At 26.2% G+C, this 25,787-nt stretch overlaps 1 protein-coding gene across 1 annotated transcript in view; it reads left to right on the forward strand.

The window, feature by feature from the left end:
• LOC134837858 (uncharacterized) overlaps positions 1–25,787 on the forward strand; it is a 55,753-nt gene that overhangs the window by 26,078 nt on the left and 3,888 nt on the right. The window contains exons 3-4 of the mRNA XM_063853250.1: positions 15,714–15,881; positions 19,111–23,096. Coding sequence (XP_063709320.1) covers positions 15,784–15,881; positions 19,111–23,096 — 4,084 coding nt within the window. The 5' untranslated portion in view covers positions 15,714–15,783. The remainder of the gene's footprint in view (positions 1–15,713; positions 15,882–19,110; positions 23,097–25,787) is intronic.

Raw genomic sequence — 25,787 nt, forward strand, 5'->3', positions numbered from 1 at the left:
ATTTTATTAATAATGCATCGATAATTTACATCAAATGCGATGCTGATTGAGTCATCATCCCGTTATTATGCGAGAATTTATAAATTCTCTTTAAATTCTATGAATCAGAAGGAACTTTAGAACGACAAATAGTTCATGAATTCGTAATAAAAACAGAAATTTCGCAAGAAAGAGAGGCTTTTAACGTTATTGATTGCCACAATTTTTCGCCTTAAACGGCACTTTGATTGATGCCATAAATAAGAATCAGACTAAATGTTTATTTGACCACGTAGCAGAATAATAATCAATATTAGTTCGTCGTTCGTGAGAATCGGATTTTTATCCAAGTAGGTCATTTTCTGCGTAAGAAAAAAAAATCATCATCGTTGCACGAAAGGTCACGATTTTATCTTAATCTCAGTTCTGTGTTTTTCTCGACCTTAATGCGTTCCGCTTGAACATTTTTTTTTCGTAATTTTAATGAAAATCAGTGAAAAGAGAACAAGAAAGCAGGTGTTCTTCCTTGTAATTAACTCTACTTGTTTTAATATTTTTCCGTCTTCCGTTTTTCCCGCATTTTCTTTGAGCGAGAAAAAAAGGCGAAAAGTGAGTACAATTAAAACTTTTCCAATTATCTGGTGTTGAGACGCATTTTGACACATTTCTTTCATAAATAAATGAGTATGCGAGCCATTCATCCATAACAGCGATGAGTCGAAAGAACGACACAATTATCCCTTTTTAACTTTAGAACAACAAATTTTTCCCCAAAACAGAAAAAAGAGATAATTTCAATAAACGTAAAACTGGTTCCCCTCGTTTTTGTGTGTGTTTTCCGTAATAATCTTAATTATTTTTAGTCTCGTTAGTGCTCCCTGTAGACAACTAAAAAATTTATCTTGTCGAGTAATTGTCACTCGATGCTTCAGAGCAAAGTGAAAAGCGATGATAAAAGGCGTCGTTTTAAATAAATTTCGATTTTATTTAGTGAGTATTAATTGTAAAAGTTTTCGTTGTTCGTTTTAAATTAATAAGATTTTGTTTTCCGAGTATTTTTGCTGACAAGGACGACAATTTCTTATCTAATTCAATCACAAACTTAATAAGCCAATCAAATTAGAACAAAAAAGTTTTTATGTTTGTAACACGAGGTTGATTTACACACAGCATCGTGACAATAAAACAAAATAAATTGTTTCAATCCGAGCAAAAAATAAACTTTATTCATTTATTTTTATTTATATTTATAGACGTAAGCAAAAGAGAGACACACAAAACAAATTGCTTTTATTCAAATCTACTTTAAAATTTTATTTGATCACTTTAACTGTCGACTTTTTGTTTTTTCGATTATTTGAACGTTAAAAGATTTAAAGTGATAGACAGACCGAAAAATGCGCTTAAATTAAATTTTTTGTAACGAAAAGTTGGTAGTTTTTCTTTCTATTATTATGCTTATCTAATCGAGTGTAAATTGTTCGAGTTTATTTTCGTTCGCTCGTGTTCGGATTTCATGTCATTGCAAATGGATTTTGTGTTGTTAGCACACAAAGGTTTCCTATGACCAATGCACTGTGCAAAATTAATGACCTCCAAAGCCCTTTCAAATGAAAAATTTAACTGTAAGTGAAGTAAAATGGAGTTGTAAATGGGCAGGTAATGCTTTTTTTTAATTTATAAAAAATAAATTAATCTGAGAATTTTTTTTTTTTAATTTTCTTAAATAAAAAAAATTGAAAAAATTAAATATTTTTTAAAAATTAAAACAAATATTTTTTTTATTTTTTGCTTTTCAAAAATTTTGATAAAAATTCCTCAAATAAAAAAAATAAATTAAATGTTTTAAAAAAAAATTAATTATTTAATTTTTTTTTTCTTTTTAAAAATTTTGATAAAAAAAATCTCAAATAAACAAAAATGAAAGAATTATTATTAAATTAAATTATTTTTAAAAATTTTTTAAAAATTTGAATTATTCAAAAAAAAATAATATTTTTTCTTTTGCATTTTAAAAATTTTAATAAAAATTCCTTCATAAATAAAATTAAAAAAAATATTAAAATATTATTTAATTAATTAATTATTATTTAAAATATTTATCCACTATTATTTACCCATTATTATTTTTCTCTCGAAAAAAAAATTAATTTAAATTTTTTTTAATTTTTGATAAATATTTATTTTTAATTTTTTGTATTAATTATTTTAATAATTATTTTTTTATTTAATTTTATTTATTTTTATTTTATTTTATTTTATTTATTTATTATTATTTTTTTTTTGATCTAAATAAATAATAATTTAAAAACATTTAAATTAATAGATTTTGACAAAAATGGAATATTTCTCAATTTTAACGGTTCTTTAATGATCAATTCCAACCACATTCCTATTTACAACGAATGGATTGATTGCCCATTAAATCTCTTGACAACTCAATTAATTAATTTCCCATATCTCAAAGAACAAAAAAAAATCTCGATAATCCTTGACGCAAAAAAAAAATAAAAACAATAAACTTGACCCATTAAAATCAGTCCAAATTTGACGGGAGATTAAATTAATTCAGGTTCATGTTTTCACATCTTTACACGAATTTATTATTGTTATTGTTTCGAATGACAACTCAATTACCACTCGAACGTCGAATCGACATGGAATAAATTAATGCGACAAATGATTCCGACCGCTTCATGAATAATAAAACAAATATTCGACTAAACGGGAACAAAACTTTTGGGTGCAACTTTTTTTTTTTGAGAAAAAAAATATTTCACCCACGTAAATATTTGCTCGACGTTACACGTAAATCTTCTCGTTGTTGCTTACTCGCTCAATCGTAAATTATCTTTAACGCTTCAAAATGTGTAATTTATTGCCCGTGATTAATTTCTGTGCGAGTACACATACCACTCATAATTGCTTTAATAATAAATAAAAATGAAGAATTGCGGCTCGTGAAGTGCATTTGTTCTGCCGAACGATGTTCCGAGGGATTAAATGGTGCTCAGATGTTTACTTTTTTCCATTCTAGTCTCGATTTCACCTGTAGAGAATAAGGGAGAGAAATTAATATAAAGTGTGTCAATATTTATGAAATAATGCGATGTCATGCGCCCCTAATGAGCATTTTACGACAAAATTTTGTTAATCATTAAAAAAACATTAAATTTTTCATGAATTTATACTTGCCATGATATTGCAAAGAATTAACCCTCGTCATATTTTTTGTGCATTTAAATTTATCTAATCTCTCGTTTTTTTACGTGTTTCATGAATAAAACCATCCCAATTATCGTGAAGGATGCACGAATTAAGTCACAGACCTTTTTTAACACCCCCGATGATGATAATTATGATGTCCATGTCTAATCTGTAAAAAAAGATAAAACAAAATTATATTGAAAAAAATATGTTTTAAAAATATATTTTTTATTTAAAAAAATTCAAAAAAGTAAAAAAATATTTTTTTTCAAATTTTTTCAAAGAAATATTTTATTTTCGAAATGATTTTCGAATTTCGAAAAATTTTTTCTAACAATTTTCGAATTTGTACAATCATTTTCGAAAATTTGATAAGCTTTAAGAAAATTTTTCGAAATTAAATAAGCTCTGAATTTATTGTTCAACAAAAAAATTAAAGCTTATTTTGAGAAATTAAAAAAAAAATAAAAAAAATAATAATAAAAAGAAAATAAAAAAAATATTAAAAAATAATAAAATAAAAAATAAAATAATTTCCAAAAACCAAAAATATAATTAATTTTTAAAAATTTGAAAAAAATTCAAAAACAGAAAATTTTTTCGAAAATTTGATAAATTCTTTACACAATTTTCGATAATTTCTATGCTTGTGTTGAGAAATTTTTTGAAAAATTGAAAATTCAAATCATTTTTCGAAAATCAAAATTTTTTTTCGAAAATTTGAAATAATAATTAATTAAAATTTTAAAAATTTAAAAAAAAAAATAAAATGAATAAAAATTTTATAAAATTTAAAAAATTAAAATAAATAAAAACCTTTTAAAAAATTTAAAAAGCATGGAGAAATTTTTTTAATTTAAATAAAATTTATAAAAAAAATTTCGAAAAAAAATAAATTAAATTGAAGATTTTCGACATTTAAACAAAGAAATAAAGTAAAATTCAATAAAAATCATGTAAAAAAGTGTTTAAACAAGGCAATCTGCCAACATTGTACTTCATAAAATTTTTTGTCTGCGGAAAAAACCGCAGAAAAAGAAAAGTTGATTAATTTCGTGTCTAAGTTTTGTCTCTCTTCGACAAAAAAAAAACTTGTCTGGAGGAATTCACACCTAACTTCATGTTTTATTCATCCAATTTTGTCGTGTTTTCACCTCTCTGCCTCTAACATAGTCAAGTTTTTGACATGGCAAGTGCAAGTGTCACACATAAATATGTGATGATTGTTAATATGTGCTCTTCTTTTGTACTCTTGTTAACACGACGGACGTCTAAATTATGAACATTTCCATCCGATAAAGTTTTCTGGATAAGACAGCTTTAAATTGATTCGAACATCTCAATTTTCTCCTGTTTCATGCTTTTAACTCAAAAAAAAAATAAAGAAAGACCGATTTTCCGCATGATTTCACTCCATTTGTTCTAAAATGTGCCATCATCATCTTTCATCGTTGAAAGTCTTTTGTTCTGCATAATTTCCCTCGAAAAGTGTCGCCGTTATGAATTAGCATGTCATTTGTTCCCTTTTTGTCTTCAATCCCATTGTCACGAGAGAAATCCTTTTAATTACATTGTCAAAAAATATTTTTCAAGCAATTCTGTCCCACAGCCCCCTATTTTAATTTTTAACCCCTTTTTTAACGTGAATTCCGTTCAAAAGCTCAATTTATGGAGCAAATGAATTCCCCGCGGTGTCATTTTTCGAAACAAGAAAAGCCACGAAATTTGAATTTGTTGCACTGACACACAAAAAGCGAAGTCGTGAGTGAAAGTACTCAAAATGTGGTTGACGCGATCCCATTTATTTTGTGTTACTGTCGCTCGTTACTTAATGTCCATCGTTCGGATTCGAGAATTTATCGTTGCATGACTCACTCTGTAATAATTTCGCAAATAAGGCAATATATTTTGTCATTTTGTGCCATATTGTGTGTTGTTATTGGTTTGAAATATGTTGTTCGGTCGCTATTATGTTTGCGTCGTTATGTTGTGTGTATTTTTCTAATTCGCATAAAATGTGTGTATTGAAATACAAAATGAATTAAATATGTGTTTTTGGTGTTTTTCTGCAACAAAATTCAACTTAAACGCCTAAACATGTGAAATATTTTGCATTGAACGAACGAACGAACGAGAGAGAAGGAAAAAAGTTTTGCGACATCTAATTTATTTTATATTATATTTTTAATAAATACCGTTATTTGGGATGCTGAACAAATATTTTAATGATACCGACGACACTCGGTGCGCGGTGACGTATTTGTGTGCGTGAGCAATAATAATAAAATTTTATGTTAATTTAATTATTTTCACATGTGTGAAAAAAGGACTTTTATTCGCTTTGAAAAGAGACAAAATAACAGTGACGGATTAGTAAGTAAGCTTATGGAGGTGTTGGATTAAAAAAAAAGTAACAAATCCATTAATACCTAAATAACGTACAAAAAAAAAATGTTGTTTTGATTTTTTTTTTTAATAAAAAAAAACTATTTGAGTAGGATTTTGATTGAATAATCGTAAAATATTAAATAATACAAAAAAAATAAAATATAGAATTTATTTATTATTTTTTTTTCCTAAAAATTTTCAAATAAATTGGTTTTTAAATATTTTTATTAATTTAAATTTATTTTTTTTTATTTTATTAATTTTAATTTAATTTTTTAATTAATTTAACGATTTTAAATGAATGTATATTTTATAAATGAATATTTTAATGAACAAAAATTCTTTAAAAAAAAAATTTAATTAAGTAAATAATTTATTTATATTTTTTTTTTCACAAAAATTATTTTTCTTTAATTTTTATTAATTTTTTTTTATTCCTTAATTTTTTCTTATTTTAGCTATTTAAAAATATTAAAAGATCAAAAAATAAAAACATCAAAAATCATACATTTTTTATTTAAAAAAATAATAAAATTTTTGAATATTTATGTTTTAACATTAAAATTTTTTTTAACTCGATAAATTAAAAAAAAATAATTAAAATTTTCAATAAGATGAATTTATTATTTATTTTTTTTTAATGAACGAAAATTCTTTTTGAAAAAAATATTTTAATTAAAAAAAATAATTTACTAAAAAATTATTTAAATACCTATAATTTAATAAAATATTATTTTTTTTAATTATTTAGAAATTAGTTAAAAATTAAAAAAAAATAAATTAATTAAAAGTAATAAAAAAAAAATATTTTAATTTTTTAATATTTAATTTTTAAAATTTTTTAACAAAAAAAATAAATTATTTTAAAATTTATTTAATTTAATTTAATTAAATTTAATTAATAATTTAATTTAAATTATTTACAAGCTAAATTAATTTTTTTTTCTTTTTAATTTTTTTTTTATTTGAAAAATAAAAATTAATAAATCTGAATATTTAAATTTTCTTTGAAAACAATTTATAAAAATTTTTTTTATTGTACTTACCAAAATTTAATCCCGCCTCTGAACATATCCTGTCTCATCACGTTAAACCTACACGTTTTACCCAAAAAAATGTAATTAATATTAATCTGATTAAAAAAATTCTATCGTTAGGTTTCCCATTAGCATAATAGAAAACCAAAAAAAAAAATAGGAAAAGTGTCGTTCAGCTATTTTCTTATCAGCTTATCGGCGCTGCAAAATTTTCCGTATAAATCATTTCTGCGCGCGTGCTATTGTCTAGTTTTTCATCTATATTAGATTAAAGAAATAATGAAGCAGTTATCGTTCGTGCGGCATATAGCGTGTAAAAATTTTTGCCTCTTACTATCTCGATAACGAACAAAGGAGATTTGCAACTTTTTTTTATCTATAATAACTTATCACGCCAATTTTCTACCATGCCTCTCAAAATAAATGAAATTATTATTGCTTGGTACAAGATAAATTGCTGCTTTCGTTAATAATTAATTTCCCAAACGAGAATTAAATTAGTTATTTAATTACAATGACTCTCTCGAGACAATTAGTGGATTAATTTTGATGTTTTTCTCCGCAAATATTTATTTATCGGGACAGGTTGGGTTGATTTATGAAAATTTTCGCTTTGATGTTGTTATTATGATGTCTCCGGAGTCAATGTTCGTTTGAGTGTTTTTACAAAGTTTTTATGGAAATTCACAAAAGAGACCGGATTTCAATTTAAAATGTAATTTTTCGTCCCTTTTTCGCTTATCATAACTTGTCATGTAAGTCGAAAAAAGGTCAACGAGCAATAAATCAGAGAGTTAAGTGTCCTTATCTCCCGTTTCTTCTCCAATCATTGTCATGCAGGAGTCAATATGCAGGCAAAAAGCGATGTGCGTAAACAAAAGAATATTTTTAGAGTAAACAAAATCTCGTAAAATGATACATTTATCATGCTCTACATTTTTTTAATAGACACACACGCGAGTGTTTTATTCTCCAATGACACAAATTCACCCGCAAATAAATTTCCGGTCATGATTTATAAGAGGTTGTCAAACGGTTCACCAATTTCTGTCTATCAAGTGTCAACAGTGGTTAAGGATTGCGTTACAAGTGCTTGTCTCATCTTGTTTTTTTTTTGTGTTGCTTTTTTGTCATATATGGATGATGTAAATTTTTTTCACGGGATCCAAATTCATTTCTTAAAATTATCAATTTTTAACCTAAAATAGAAAAAAAACATTAAATTTAGAAAAAAATTAAATAAAGGTTAAAAATTTAAATTTTGTTTCTTTAAAAAAATTAAAAGTTAAAAATCTAAGAAAATAAAGTAAAATAAAAAGTTAAAAATTTAAAAAAAAATCAAAAATATTTTTTTAATAATTAAAAAAATAATCTTCAAAAATTTTTTTAAAATGTGTGAATTTATTCTATATTTTTTTTTATATTTTTTTTTAATATGAAAAATGTTTAAAATTTTTAAAATCTTTAAAATAAATTTAATTTAATTTAATTTTACAATTTCTTTAAATTTACTTTTTATTTATTTACCCAATTAATTTTAAATTTTTTTTTCTTTAATTCAAATTCTTTTATTTTTTTTTAATTCAATAAATATTAATTTAATTTTTAATTAATTAATTTATTTATTGTTTTAAAATTATATTTAAAAATTTGTAAATTTAATTTAAATTTTATAAATTTTAAAAAGAAAAAAAAATATTTTATTTTTTTTTAAAATATATAAGACAAATAAAATTTTTGAAATTTTTAAATTAATTATTTAAAAAAAAATCTAAATTTATTTTTTTAAATTTAATTTATATTTAATACAATGAATTTATATTGTTCTTTATTAAAATTTTAAATTTAAAAAAAAAATAATTTTTTTAAAATTTATTTTAAAAAAAAATTTAAATAAATTTATTGAAAATCTAAAAAAAAATTATTTATTAATTAAATTATTTATTTATTTATTTTTTTTTTATTTTTGAAAAAATTCTTTTGATTCTCAAACTTTTCCCATCACTGTCTCATATGAAAATTATTACAACATCAAGAACAAAGCGCTGCGTGCGAAACAAAAAAATTTTTGTCATTTTTCACTCACTTTTTTTCACATAAATATATGATAATATACCAACGTCTGTTGAATAAAAAGTAACTTTTTTTTAAACTTTTTGAAGTGTGTAGCAATCATTTTTATTGCAGGTGTACCGTTTATATATTTTGCGTGCGCTTCGTGATAAAAATAGAATAGAACAACAGGAAAAAGGACCATTTTTCACGTTCACTCAAATTATGCATCAAATAAGTCTTTATTAGAAGTGACATCTATCGCGCGCGCATCACTTCTTCTCTCCAAACCACTTTTTATTTATTGTTCCATTAACATCATTAAGACTGATAATGGCAAAAGTTATTCATCATCTTGGCGAATCGTGGTCATTTGTGTTTTTTTTAATCCCTTAGAAAAATAGGGGAATGCTTGATTACATTTTTTTTTCACACTCACTTGCCCCCATTTTTCTCAATTTTTATTCATCCTGTGAAAATTGTAAAGGAAAAACAGAAAGAGACTGGATTACCTGAGTAAATATTTTTATTTATTTCCCTCGGGTACCTATTAGTTCAGTTACTTAAAGCTCTGTGTTGTTTCACATGCTGCTTTTCACTTCCATACGTTTCCGCATGTGGTTCTTTCGCAGACACGGCATTCACTTAACTTATGCAAGAAAAGATTTTTTTAACTAAGATTTTTTTTTTCGTTCGTCTCAAGAATGAAACCCAGACAAATTTTTACCATTTTTAGACATGATCATCATCATCATCGTTGTTTGTCTGCGTTTCTCGACAAAACAAACTTCTTCAAGTCAAGAAAAAAAATCATTTTTTCACTTCTTCTACTTACATTCGCATCATGTCGTCCTCCCACAAAAAAAAACAAATAATTTACTAATGTAAGCAATGTTTCGTGCGAATGATGAAGACACTTACAGGTGTAACACATGTCGTTGTTGTTGCGAGTTTTTTTCCCTCTCAGCGCCATATAAGGTCTTTGAATTATTTTGATAACGAGAGAATGTGCTAATATTAAATGAGAAGGTGTGTGCTGCTCCGACGCGCTATCCAGGCAAGATAAACGATCGTTCAAAACGCACTTGTTAAATATTTAAAAAGTCTCTCGTTCTTTGTTCAGCTCGTTTCCAAGTCGGAATTGTGGAAAGATTTTTTTTTCGAAGGCAGACGGCAATCATCAAAAACAACCTCGTTTTTATCTCGAAAGTCATGTGATGGAAGTGATAAAGTTTCTTATCAGGGCGATGAGATGCTAATTATAGATGAAGGGCTGAAAAAATAGAGAAATAGTTTTTAGTTTTGTTATGAGTTTTAGGCAAAAATTATTTTTAAAAATTTAAAAACAATTATTTTAATGCAGAATTTTGTAATTTTCAAATTTATTTTTTTTTTAATTTATTTAATTATTATTTTAGTTTATTAAGAGAAAATTTTACTTTTTCATTGAAGATAAAATTAAAATTTTTGGAAAAAAAATTTAAAATTAAAAAAAAAATAATTATTAAAAAATTAAATTAATTTAATTTATTAGATTAAATTTTAAAAATTAATAATTTTATATTTTATTAAAAATTATTTAATTTTTTTTGAATTATTAATTTTTTTAATTATTATTTTTTTTAATTTTTTTTTTAATTATCAATTATTTTTTAATAATTTAAATTTTAATTTTTTAACGAAATTTGATATTTCATTTAAATTTTTTAATTAAGATTTTTCAAAAAAAAATCAAAATATTTTTTCCATAAAATTTCTAAAAAGAAATTTTAAACAAATTTGAAAATTGTTTCGACCTAAAATAATTCGGAATCACAATAATAATTAAAGATGCAAATAAGACAAAGTACAATCAAATATTATGAAAAGAAAACACATGACAGCTCATTCACGAGTAAAATTAAATATTTGTCTTTAAGTTTTGCATTTTGTGACGAGTTACAAATTTTCATTAGCAAGTTTATTTTAAGATGCGATTGTTTTTATTACAAATTTACAAAAAAATGATAACAAAAAATTCATTGGCGGTCTTTTATTTTATTTTATTATTATTTTTTTAATAATTGGTTAAAATATTTTTTTTTTATTTTTTTTATTTTTTTGTTTTTTTTTTATTTTTTTTTATTTTATTTTTTATTATAAAATATATTTAATTTTTTTTTTAAATATTTTAATTTTTTTATTTTTTATTAAGATATATTTATTTTAACTTATCGATCTTTGATAAAAAAAATATTAAATTATGATAAAAAAAATTCTATTAACAAGAAAAAAATAAGAACACAGCAAAATTACAACACTTACCCGACAATTTCTATTAAAATTCCTCAATAAATCTGCCTGACAAATACTTTATCAATAAACACTCCAGACTGTCATTTTAATTGCTTTCTGTTCCTTTCTTTCTTTCCATTTTGTGTACTTGCAAACAGCTTTCATGAACATTCTGTCGTTATTTTACGTAAGACAAGCAAGAATTTTCTTAGTTAAACAAGAAGTGCTAAGCTTTGATAATTAAAAAACGACTCTTATCACGATGAAAACTCGTACTATTTGTGCAACGTCACCGCATTATTTGAGTTTTTATGATGTGTCGTATTTGCCGAACATAGTCAGGGATGGAAAAATCTAAAAATTTCGAGAAAATTAAAAAAATTAATTTAAAAAAAATTAAAAAAATATTTTTACCTAAAATAATTCTCAAAATTCCTTTGAATGTCTCTGATTCTAATCCAACGTCCTACAATTTTTTTCTTCTTCAATATCTTGCTTCACAATACTCGACGCTGTGTAATAATCACATGTTCTCATATTCATAACTCGTTATCGTCTCAGTACTCGTCTGCAAAGCAACCGGTTAGTCAGTCTTATCTTAGCAGTTCACCCATCTAAACGTCTCGAAATATTAGAAGAAGCGAAAAAAAAGTTCGCAGTGTAATTGAAGCATTATAACTACTTTGATATTCATTAGTTGAGAGAATTGAGAAAAGGTGAAAAAACTGAAATACGATAAGGGATTAATATTAAATCAGATATTTTCATGTAAGTCGAGAGCTGTAATCTTTTTCTCGTATCCAAATAGTAAATATTTACCTTCGGCAATCAATTTCCTCGATTCGTCTTCCTCTACATGGGCAGTCAATACGCGTCGACATAATCCTTCAATTAAACTTTTTTCAATAACAAATTACAGTTATTAATAATATTTTGATTAAATTTTCTTTTTTTTTGGGAAAAAACATAATTCGAGAAGGGGAGACGACGCGTATTTATTTACCAGTGTGGTGCTTCGAGTGTTATTCGATGACACGTTCTGATCCCATTTGTCAATGCGGTGTGTGCTGCTGCTGTGACAGAATGAAATATCAGGAATTTTTATTTGATTTAAGAAACCCTGAAAGTGAACTTTGTGAAACATTGAAAACAGTTCGTCCCTCGCTCGCATGTCTCGCAAATAAATTAATATGCACTCTAATTAAACAAACAAACTGTCCGGTGAGCAAACAATGGAAGCTATCGTTCACCCTTGTCGGCATCGGTTCGGGTCAGGGATGTAGAAATCTGAGAGTTGATAGAATTGGGCTGTTTTCGGTAGATAAGATATCCATTCGTTTAGTTGTCTAAAGGTCTGTTGATCCTAAAAAAAAATACAAAACTGTAAGAAATTTTTCTTAAAAAAATCAAAAAAAAAAGTAAAAAAATCAGTTTTAATTATTAAATTAAAAAAATAATTTAAAATTAATTAAATAATTTTTATATAAAAAATATTTTTTTTTTTAATTAAAAAAAATGAGTCAAATGAAATTTAAAAAAAATTGGTATAAAAAAATAAAAAAAATATCCAATTAAAATTATTTAAATAAAATAAAATAAATTTTAAAAAAAAGAATTGTTTAAAAAAAATAATAAAAATACAAAATTGCGTTAACTTAAATTTTTCTTACAAAAAAATTATTTTAAAATTTAAAAAAGGAAAAAAAATAATAAAAAAATTAATAATTTAAATTTTTCTTAAAAAATTAAAAAAAAAAGTTTTAATTTATAAATAAAAAATAATAAAAAAAAAATAATTTAAATTTAATAAATACTTTTAATACAAAAATATTATTCTCAAATTATTCTTTTTATTACCAAATTTATTTTTATTAATTTTTTTTAAATTAAATTAATTAAAAATCAAAGTCAAATTAAATTTTAAAAAAATTATAAAAAAAATGAAAATATATTCTAATAATAGGTAAAATTAATTAATCAAATAATATAAATTTTAATAAGAAAAGAATTATAAAAAAATAATACAAAATTGCGCTAAATTAAATTTTTCTTACAAAAAAAATATTTTAAAATTTAAAAGAGGAAAAAAATCAGTAAAAATAATTAAATTAAATTATTTTTTTGTGAAAAGATGATTTTTAAATTTTTAAAAAAATAATAAAATTTTTTTATTAGAAATAAAAATTGAACTAAATTAATTTTTTTTTAATTTTTAAAAATAAAAAAATCGGTTAAAATAAATTAAATTAAATAAATTAAAAATTATTTTTCATATTTGAATTTTTAAAATTAAAATAAAATTAAAAATAGAAAAAAAAAATTATAAATAAAAAAATTGTAAATTTTTTTTTAAAATTATTTCTTTTAACTTACCTAAATCGTCACTTTAACAAATGTGCATCAACCCACGCCTCTGTCATGCACCGAAATCCATTTCAATTATTTATCCATTTCGCACATTCGCCGTCACACAAGCAAGCCGCAGATGTGATTTTTATTATTTGTACACATTTTTACTTAACATTCATAACATTTAGGAGTTACGCGAGAGAGTGAGTTAGAGCCACATTGCTAATACACTTGACAAACGTAGGCGACGACGTAACTTTCAATTGTTTGCCAATTCTCGACAGCTCCTCCAAATGTCTTTTGCTTTTGAAATCTTTCGTTGTTCATCGACCTTAACACATTTATGGGCAACCAACAACCATAATTTGACAACTCTGACTCATTTTAATTGATTGATTATTTATTCTGCTGTCGTGATTGATCCATATCACACACAGCCATTGACTAATTGACGGGTTCTTACATAAAAACTGCTGATGAATTACTCAATCGCTTTTTTGTTTGGATTTGGTAACCTCACATAATAAGAGAAGCTTATCGTTCGTGTCTGTCGGATTATGATAAGAGCCCTTTATTGTGTCACTTTCTCGTTACGTATCATAAAACCACACAAAAAATGTGTTTAGAGTGATGCAATCCTTGTTATAACAAGCATGCAAACGAACAAGCTGCATAATGTGATGTGCGGTTTACGACGAAGTATGATAAGGCACACCAACAAACTACACTTTCGTAATAATATTATGCTAACAGAACAACAAAAGACCCGATATATAGGTCGTTGTAATTTAAAGTTATTATTATTTTTATTGTAAAGTTGAACTGAAAGGAGCTGCAATGAGAAATTCAAAAGAAATTCTGATAGAATTGAATTTTTTTTTGTACTTGAGTGAAATGACACAGATGCAATACTTACTTTCTCTCGAAAATTGTTCAATTTCTTAATTGGAATCGATTTTTCTTTGAAAATTATCTGAAATGCAATTTTTATTAGTTTTTTTTTATTAAAAAAAAATTTATACCTATGAAGTTTTTAAATAATAAAGTAAAAATAATTTTTTAATTATTTTTTTTTTTAATTTAAGAATTTTTTAATTTTATGCCAAAACCTAAAAATTTTTAAAATGATTTTATAAAAATTTAATTTAAATTAATTTTAAAAAAATAATTAATTAATTAAAAAAAATTTAATTAAAAATTTAAATTTAATTTTTTAATTTAAATATTTTTTTAATTAAAATTTGTACTAAAAATTAAAAAAATATTAAAATAAATTAAAATTAAAAATAAATTAATTAACAATTCAAAAAAGTTTTTCAACCAAAAAATGATCATTTTTAATTTATATTTTATTTTATTTATTTTTTTAATTTATTTTTATTTATACCTATTATTTTTTATTTTATTTATTATTATTTTTTTTTAAATCAATAAAATTACCAAAAGTTAAGTAAATTGTGAATTTGTAAATATAAAAGTTAATTTCAAACCTTCAAAATCATTTTAAAAAATGAAAATTATTAATCTTAATTTTTCTTAAATTAGATTGATTTAATATTATTAAAATTAAAAAATTAAATTAAACATTAAAATAAAATAATTTTTTTATTTGAATTTAATTAGAAATTTTAATATTTTTTTTTTTAAATTACAAAAAATTCAAAGTAGTTTCTCAATTAAAAAAAAAATTACAATTTTTTAATTTATTTTATTTTTATTTATTTTTCAAATAAAAAAAATCATTTAAAATTATTGAAAATTAAGAAAATTGTGATTTTCTTCTTTAAAAACTTTATTTGAAAAAATATAAAAATTAATTTTAAACCTCGAAAATAGCTTTGAAAAACAAACTTAAACATTTTTGATTAAAAATTTACCAAAAAAAAATGATTCTTTAAGAAAATTCTCCTCACTTACCTCATCTCAAAATTCCCTTCAGCAACATTTCTAACCTCACTAATCTTATCCAAAACACTTTGCGGTCAAATTCAATCAAAATCCTCCATCAAGACGATATATTTGTCGATTTGTGGTCTCCTAATCCATCAATTCCATACCACACATCGATCCTTTCAACGCAATGCGCCGTAATTAAAATTTAAAATCATCCCAAAGTGCGAACAGTGATAAAAGTAAATAAATATTTGAGCAACTCCCTACAAAATTTGTCATTAGATTGATACATCGCCTCCCAAAATTGAAACAAAATGCCATATCAACGCTTACTTTCCATTAATTTTCAATTAATTTCAATGTTTGTTGTCTAATGATGCACATCCGAAATTTTTGATTTTCCGGGATATCATTCGCATTTTCAAACCAGGGGGAGGTTTATTTTATTTATTTAACATTTTCGTCTAATTGCTTTGCTGCACCTCCAATTTACTCACTTTTAATCAATTTTTCGTGTTTTCTTGTTTTTTTCAGTCGCGACGAAGCTGAGTTCGCAACATCATTCTGGGACGTCTCAACCAACACACATTACAACGTTTTCCAAATGGGGGTTGGAACGACAAACGGGACAACGACGATGATCGCAGCTGGTCCCGGGCTGCTAAAACGTCGTTATTCCGTGCCCGAAATCATCATGAGAAAGTAAGTATGGATTTTTCTACACTTACCTATTTTTTTTTTTTGCCGCACTTGAGACACACATGTGAGTTCATTTTCATTTTTTGCCGTGACTGACTAGATTTTACCCTCCCTTCAACTATTTTATGCAAATTGTGCTCCTATTTATAAATATAAACTTTTTTTTTTTGCTATTTGGCCCGTTCTCGGTCGAACGTTGTATAGTTTTATATTTCCTCATCCGTTTAAAAATTATTTCGCTCGAAGTTTCACGGCGAAAAGAAAAAAAAACTACGAATTTGTTTGCTTTGAACGACATTTTCCTTTTGAGAACGCGACTTTTTTCTTCCATGCGGGTAATTATGGACTCCATTTCTCAGCTTTTGCCACAATTTTAAGTGTATGGCGGTAAAAATAGGTTAAACACAAGTTCTTTGAACTCCATTTTGTGGCCTTTTGTCGAATGCAGTTGTTGCATTTTGCTGCTTTTGTGTCGTCAAAGTTGTTAATTTTCCCCATTTCGTACCAATTTTATTCATTTACATTGCCAACGAAGCGTCAACAGCATTTTTCTCTTTGAAACTGCAAGAAAGAAGAAAAAAAGCAAATTACATTTTCAAATATATTTCCTGTTTCAATTTACTCGCTCTTTCACAAAACAGTCAACAGTCGTTTTGGCATGATGATGCTGGCAAGAACGTAAGACGAAGTGCAAATAACTGCATGTGAGTGCGGAAATCGGTGTACGGGGCACTGTTAGTCTTGAAATTTTTATCACAGATACATTATGAGATTACGTTGAGGCAAAAAATACAAAAATGGAGACAAAATATTAAAAATCGAGTGGCTTGAATGAAAAACTTATTCAATTTTCCACAGAATAAATAGTTTGACACGTAAAAAAAGGAACCTTATGAATATTGGAAAGTTTTTTTTTTTTATTTTTTTTGCTAAAAAAAATATTTTTAAATAAACTCGAAGTTTTTTTTCTTCGAAGTTCGATACAAAAAAAAAACATCACAAAGCGAATAATAACATTTACTTTGAAAATATTAAAATTTATTGCACTTAGTTAACTTTTCCTCTTTTGCCAACTAATAAACTACTCCAAGTTACTCGATTGGCAACTCCATTAAAAAATTTTAAAAGAAAACTTTTGGAGATTATTTTACTTTAAAAAAAAAAGTTTTTTTGTGTCCCAAATATTTTTTGTAAAATTACCAACGACATGCGATATGATAAAAGTAAACATATATGTTACATGAGAGATATGGAAAAGGGGGGAATTTGATCCAGTACAAAGTCTATAATTATTATGGCAAACTGCGGTAATATTTTTGGATTCCCTTAAAAATGTGGCTCGTCTTTTTCAGTGAATTTACATTTTTAATTTGAAATGAAATGAGATATTGTGCCATTCAGTTTCATTTTAAAAATGTGTTTTTTTTGAAGAAAATTTGGGTTTCACATTTTTTGTCTGTCTGTAAAATATAATTTTAAAATTTATTTAAAAAAAATAAAATTAGCTGAAATTTGAAAAAATTCATATATTAAATATTTTTTAAATGAATTTTAAATTTTCCATAAAAAAACTGGAAAATTAGATTCATTTTTTTTTAAGAAAAATTATTTAAATTAATAATTTAAAAAATTTTTTTTTGAATTTTTTTTTATTTTAAAATATATTTTCAACAATTATTAATTTAAAAATATTAATGAAATATGCTTTTAAATATTAATTTACTTACCATTTTCGATTTTAATTTTCGGTTTAAATTGAGTTTTTCTAAAAAAAATAAAAAATTAAAATAAATTTTTAAAAATAATTATTTACCTAAAGATTTATAAAATAAAATAATGAAAAATATTTAATTAAATTTTTAAAATTAAAAAAATATTTTTAAAAATTAAAAAATAATTGATTTATTTTTTTTTTAATTTTTAAAATTAAAAAAATATTTAAAAAATATTTAAAAAATTTTTAGAAAAATTAAAAAAAAAACAAAATTAAATTTTTAAAATTAAAAAAATTAAATTAAATATTATTAAAAAAATAATTAAAAAAAAATATTTTAATATTAAGATATTAATAAAAAAAAATAAATAATGAAAAACATTTTTTTCTTGTATTTTAATATTTGAATAAATAAAAAGACAAAATTTTTAAAAAATTTAATAAAAAGACCACACGAAATAAAAAACCATAAAAAATTACTTATTCAAAAAATGTTTTATTTTTAATAATTTTTTAAAATTATTTCAATTTAATTAATTATTAATTATTTAACTTTTTTTTAATTATTTTATTTTTTTTATTATTTTGTTTTTTCATTAATTTATTTTTTATTTTTTTTTTATTTTTAAAAAGGCTCATGTCAAAAATTTTTGATACTTTGAACATAAATTGTATGAACAAAATATGAAATGAAACCTTCCGAAAATTTACATTCTGCTTTAAAAACGTAACATAAATAAAAACATTTTTTAATATTAAACTCACACGTTCTCACCCCAAATAAGAAAAAATTCAAATGCTCCAATGTAAATTTTTGTATTTGTACAAAAAAACCACTTCAAAGGAAAAAAAATATATTCTGATTCAAACATCAAAATTCATTTAAAAAACTCAAACAAAGACCACTTTTTGTTTAAATTAGAATTCAATTTTCTCTCTAATGAATTTAGAAGCATTTTTAATGAAACCACGTAAAGTTTTCAAGCAAGGACGCTCCTTTATCGGTAAACCCCATCAACCTTGAACCAATGCAATCTTCAGTAAATATTTCTCATGAATATTCAGGAAAATAATTTCCATGGATATTAATCTGTGATGAATGAACATTTACAGGGTCACTAAATTAATTATTACTCAGTTTGAACAATTGTCGTTCAATTGTTCTGAATATATTCAGAATTTTCGGGGTGACTTAACGTATCAGGGCATTATATCACGTTATAATTGTTCATAAAATTAGGCAAGTTTGGTGATAACAGTCAACGAATAATAGTTTATGGGGCATTTGAGGTTGTTAAGGAATGCAATTCGTCGTTGAATGGAGGGTGACGATTTTTTTCATTTTGTTTTTAGTTAAAAGAGGGAAACATTTTCATGGACAGGCTATTTTTGAGGCATTTTTTGAATATTTTTATGTGTACATAATAAATGTTGTTCTACACGATAGTCGACAACATGCCTATAGTGTTAATTTATGAACCCATACTAATATTTTAACATTTTTTTCTTTCTTTGTAGACACTCGTTGGCTCAACAAAAGTCCTATGAAGAAAGTATCGCGCTGTCGACAGCACCTACAAGTGTTGGCAGCGGCGGAATTAAAAGCAAGTTAACATCTACAGATTACAGAAATGGAAATGGGGGCAATGTTGGCAGCGTAATGACTATGGGCTCAGATTCGAATTTGTCGCGCAGTTATGCAGCAGCAGCAGCTACGACGTCGTCGTCATGTGTTAATAACAATAACAATAGTCAAAACAATCAACATCATCATGGCATGAAGCAGGCGAATGGGCATGTCACGACAGGCTGTATGGCACAACAACAGCAAGAACGAAATGTTGAATATTCGATGCGTAAGGAGCTACTTCGTCGATTATGGAGCAAAGATATGAAAATCGTTGGCAGACCGAGTAGTTTATCGCCGCCCTCGAGACGAACAACACCGCGTCGCTTGTGCTTTAATTCGTCAACGCTCGCGGAAAATTCGCCCCATACGTGCGAAGAGTGTCAAAAACTCGGCGTCGATCGCAATAACACCGAAGATAACAATAATGACACAAAACGCCTCAAATTATCCGCAGGACGTTCTTTGGATTCAAGTGTCATAATCGGCAACACGATAAAACATAAAATAAGTCCATTATCTGAATCGAATTCGAGTCGACCGACAACTGAAAGCTCGCAACCCATTCACAGTACTGCCTCCGAAAAACGTGCTGATGCGTCAATTAGTGATTTTAGTGATAACACGTACATTAATACGACACGAAAAGAGGAACAAATCAGAAAATCTGTGCTAATATACATGACTTCGTTAGAGAATAACCTCCTGAGTGAGGAAAACGCGCGCGATTTATTACGCGTAGAAATCGATGCCCCAACTACGGGCGACACTTCGACTCACATTGAGTCAGATTTCGCGGATAAAACGAACTTTGAAGAGAGTGCTGACAGCGGAAATGGAGATGCTACCCAAAATTTGGATAATTTCAGTAGCGGCGAAGAGAACGAAGCTCGGCTTGAAGCTGAAAACCTTAAAAATAACAATTTAAGTAGCAGTAATACGGAAAATAATGACGATAATACAAACGGTAACAATGTAATAAAAAGTGAAGAAACCAATTTCGAGGAAAGCGTTTCCGTACCTGATAACGAGAGTATCAAAGCATCGTCACGTCAAACGTCTGTGAGTAACAAAAGTCAAGAGGAACTGCGTTACGAGAGTTTTACTGCTGTGACAAACGACAGTGAGAATAATTTATTAGAATTAATTGAACAATCAAACGAATTAGCGTTAGTAGAAGCTGCTGTTTCGACAGTTATCGACAAAAATGGGAATCGATGGCGTCGTGAAACGCCAAGTCCTCCATTGCAATTCAATGAAATTGTCAGAGCAGATACAGTTTTTCCTGAAAGACAACAAAATCGACCAACAGCCTTGCATATAACTTCACAATCATCGACAGGGCATATTCAAGATGTCATTGTACGTGATGGAACAATGAGTTATTTCCCAAGTTACTCCTTGGTTGAGAGTCGAGGAGATGTTTCAAGTTACACTTCGCATACTTCAGATCAAGAACCTGAAGCGATTGGACATGTTAACTCAGGATCTGCTTATCCAGAATTGGATTATCCGTATCAAGTTGTTGTTACGAGACTTTCTGCGATCCCGAGAACGATGTCGATGGAAGTTCAACCCTCATCGACATCTGCTGAAGAAGAACTTGATGGCGTTGAATATGATTCGTGTGAAGAAGACAGCATAAGTCTCGTAGATTCATTAGATGATCCTCTCTCGCCGAGACCTTTGCGGAAAATGAGACCTAAAAAATCCGCTGAAGCATTTTTTATTCCAATATCTGATCCTGCGAATCGGATTGATGAAAACGTGGTTGTTTCAGATTCGATGCCTGATAGTCTCAAGGAACGTCTTGATAGTCGTCAATTTCGACGAGAGATGAAAAAAGATTCTGAAGTTCGAAGGAAGCGATGGAAAGTTGAGCAATACAGTTTTGAGAGGATTGAGAAAAGACCTGTTAAGGTAGTTGTCGATCGTGGTTCACGCAAAGAAAATATCCCGCTTCAGAGAAAGGTGAAAGTTAAACCTGTGCGAGATAGTTCAAGTACGAGTACAACAACAACGACGACGACGATGAATACAACTTCAAAGCGAGTCTCTCATGTTAAACCTCAGAACAAAAATGGTCTTCGAAAGGAAATCGGGATGCTTGAATCATACAAAATTGATGCAAGAGGTAATATGCAATTCAAACCCGGAGGTAAAGCTGTGCAAGAACCAATTTCATCACGACGCGCCTTTAAAGCTCTTCCGCTCGATGAACCTTTCGTACGAGAACCTGTTCAAACATCTACTCACAAAAAAGCCAAATCAAAACCCGAAAAAACAAGTGAAAGTGTTCGTCCTACTCCGAAAGTCGATCGCATGGAAGAACGTCGCAAACAAATCATCAAAGATGTGCAACAAATGACGTTGTATCAACAAGCTGATTTAACGCCTGATATCGAAGGAGGCCCGCGACGAATGTATCAAAAGACAGAAATCCAAGAAGGCGACAAAAGAATCGAAATTTTGGAAATTGTCGAATGCGTTGATACAACTCCCGAAAGTTCGCCCGCAAAATGGTCTCGAGGAAGTGTAAAAACTCCCCGAAGTTCGGGAATTGTAACGCGAAACGTTGTACCGCCTCGCATTTCGTCAAATCGAACGCCAAAGACTTCGTCGAAAACGGATGCCATGAAAAGCCAAAGCTCTTCCAAAGTTACAGGTAAAACCCCGAAATCGAGTGGCGTAACGAGAATCATTCGAACAAGCAGCTCGCGTGAAAATAGCCCAAAATCATCGACGAGATCGAATCCTAATAAAGATCGTGCGATTGCTGATATGCTAATTGATGCTTTGAACAGTAATGAAGATCCGAATGTTGAATTTGTTCAATCGCCCAAAGATCATCTCAAACCAAATGCAAAGAGAAGTGTCCCGCGAAAAGTTGTCACGAACGGATCTCGAAGATCTGCGAATAGCGGAAAGTATTTGCATCAATTTGAGGTTATCCCTGAAGAAAAGAGCGGAATGTCATTCGATTCATCGAACGAAGATGCTTTATCTTCAAGAGCTCCAAGTCAATCCAAGGAGCCTACAGTAAAGAAAATTACTGAAGAAGAAGAACAAGTTAAAGAAAAAACTGAAACTAAACCTCAAGCATCTCCTAAAAACACAGATACCCAATCAGAAAACATTGAATCAGTTGACGACTCAACCTCCGTTCAAGAATCAGAAACAAGCAAAAACGATCAATCTGATCAACTTCAAAGAAAAAGCAGCAAAGATTCAAGTGATTCCGCGACGGAAGGTTCTGTCAAAAGTACTTTCAGCAGCAAAACGAGCGTTATTGTAAGACATTCTGACACAGCTTCAAACATCAGTCGACAAAATTCGCGACAAGATCTTCGTCCTGAATCGCGTCAAGTTAAAACAGTTCCCGCAAAAGCGAAATCTCCCGTTCCAACACGTAACACAAACACCTCAAGCTTATCCAAAAACACGAAAGAAACCAAATCAAGTGAAACTCTCGCAGCAACGACAAACAAAAGTAGTTCAAGTAAAGCTAAAGCTACTCCTCCAACGACTCTCGTTACGAAACCACAGAGTAATAATAACTCAAAACCATCATCGAGATCATCTTCAGTTCAACCAACTTCAAAACTTTCACCAAACTCCATGGATATCCTCAACGGAAATGTATCTTCGTCAAACGGATCTGCGAAATCTGAATCTGTCAAGTCTCAAATCGCAAGATCGCCTGTCAGAGTTGTCGATAAGAGTCAAACGCATCTTTCGCCACAGAATTCGTCGGAACGAGCACGAGCCGCTGTCAAAGGCGAAGTTGCCACGTCCAAAGGTTGGGGTAATTTCTCGAAACCGTATCATGGCAGTCCAGCGGAAAGTGCTAATGAAGGTATTTTTCACCAATTAATTTGTATCAAACTTTGAGAGAGAACTTCACAATTATTAAGCATTATTTTTTTTTCGTGTAGAGAGATTTCCTTTTGTGTTTTAACTACAACTTTAACCTAGTTTTTTTTTCTTGCAAAAGTATGTCGGCTTGATATTGAATTTTGCCGTTTTTTTTGTAGTAGTAGTCTGCATTAATAGATTTATTGTGTGAGCACCCAAAAACACAACACACACAAATTTATTAATAAATTATTCTTTTATTACATCACATTATTTTTACTACAATACGAGCACACAGCGCTCCTCGCACACGAATGACTTTAAAGGAAATCGTCGCAACCCAACTTTTAGTGAGACTCTCTGTACAAAAAAACAAGAAAATTGTAGTTATTTGCACGAAAATATTATTATAATGACGCCTAAAATGGTGAAATACAATTGTTTTAATCCCTGCCCGACGATGATTCTACAACTGTAACGGGGCTAAGGCAAGAAAAAATAAACACATGAATTAGACCGAAATTTTCATAAATTCATTCAAATGTTTGTTTTTTTTCGACTTTACTTTTTTATGTTGAGCAAACACACGACACGCAGTACCTAGACCTAAATTAATAGTAGTAAGCTTCTCACATTTCATTGAAGGTCCAAAAGTTATTTGGGCCAACAATGAAACCGACAGACGACAGCTACTTAGTTTCTATTTACATAAATAAAAATATTACAATGTAATGTTATACATCTAATTGAATTATTATATATGAAAACATAAAAATTGAAATGAATTCGAGAAAAAAAAAATAAATCAATGTTGAAAATGTGATTGATTTCTTTGTGATTTTTACCCAGATTTACCTTATTGATAAAAAAATAAATTTAGTTTTTCATTGCACAGACAAACATTTTTTTAAGATCTGATAATAATAAAATAAATCGAGGAAATGTATCTTTAAAATTATTTTTTTTTTCTTTAAGAAAAACTGAAATTTTTGTATTTTTTTCAATTTTTTTAAAAATTTTTTAGAAAAAATATTTTAAATTAAAATAATAAAAAAATCATAAGAAAATCAAATAATTAATATGATAAAAAAAAAATAATTAAATTTTAAAAAATAAATAAAAATTTTAGTAAAATTTTATTAATTAATTTTTATTAAAATAAAAAATATTAATTAAAACTAAAAATAATTAATTCTAAAAATATTTAAACATTTTCTCAAAATATTAATTTTAATATTGTTAAAAGTTTTATTTTATTTTAATTTTCATTATTTTTTAAAATTGTATTTATTTTTTTTTTTTAATATTTCTTAAATTATTTATTTTAATAATTTTCTCATCATTTTATATTTATTATTTTAATCAAAAATATTTTTTCAAAAAATCAATTTTTATTCATTTTTTTTTTTTTTATTTTTAATAAATAATTATAATTATTTTTTTTAAAAATTTTAATTTAAATTATAATTAATAACAATAAAATAAAAAGTTTAACTAAAATTTCTTACTTTTTTATTATTTTTTATGAATTATTTTTTTTTATTAATTTTCTCAACATTTTATATTAATTTTTTATTAAAAACATTTTTTCAAAAAAAAAATTAATTAAATTTTTAATAAATCGTTTTAATTATTTTTTTTTATTTTAATAAAAATTAATTAATAAAATTTAGGTAAAAAAATTTTTTATTTATTTTTTTAAATTTAATTAATTTTTTATTATTTTTTTTACTAATTTTTTTATCATATTATTTAAGTAATTTTCTTATGATTTTTTCAAATGTTTCAATTAAAAATATTTTTCTAAAACAATAAAATTTTATCAAAAATATTGAATTCACTTAGTAAAAAAAAATCATTTAATGAACTTACCCAAAAGTAATTTCCAATTCAATTATTGTAAAAACTCATTACTTTCCAACTCCAATGAACTTTTTTTTTATTATTGAAGGTCGAATAAAAAATTTGTTAGTCTGTGATAGGAAACTTTTAATATTTAGAATAACCTTACACTAAAAATAAAAAAATACATTTAGTCATAGATATTAACATAGAACGTAAAAATAAAATAATAATCGTTGTATTTTATGATTTATTTAAACAATAAAGTACGAATGTTATTTTTTGTGATAATTTTTATTTTATTTTATTTTTTATTTTTTTTTTCCTTGAATTTGCATGATTTTTATTTGCTTTTTTAATTAACAACCGACGACGACGACGATGACGAGTCTAAGTCTCTTTCTCATTCCAAAGAAAAAAAAGGAAACTGGCAGTGACGCATGTTTACAGCCTCTTATAACTTTCAAGTAGTTTACGGGGTTTCTCCATGTAAATAAAATAAAATATGTTTACGTTTTAGATTTAACAATAGAATTTTCCACAAAAAGTTTGGCTTCACCTCTCTTTCTGTTAGAGATGCAAATAAACGAGGAAAATTTTCTGTAGCAACTCATTTGAAAATAATATTTTAATAAAAGTACAATAGAGACGCACTTGAAAGTTGAACAAAAATTGTTTCGTCGTCGTCTGAAGTTTTTTTTTATGATTTTTCTCGTAATTTAAGTTGAAAATTTGTTGAGAATTGTTTCGAGAGTTATTAAATCGTTATTGTTGTAGCGCAATTTGTAATTAAATGTTGAGTTTTTCTCATAGAAAGTACTTCAGGTAGGCTTAATTTTAAATATTTTCGAGTAAAATTCCGCAGCATGAG

Source organism: Culicoides brevitarsis, chromosome 1 (assembly GCF_036172545.1).
Source record: "Culicoides brevitarsis isolate CSIRO-B50_1 chromosome 1, AGI_CSIRO_Cbre_v1, whole genome shotgun sequence".
Classification (NCBI taxonomy): Eukaryota; Metazoa; Arthropoda; class Insecta; order Diptera; family Ceratopogonidae; genus Culicoides; species Culicoides brevitarsis.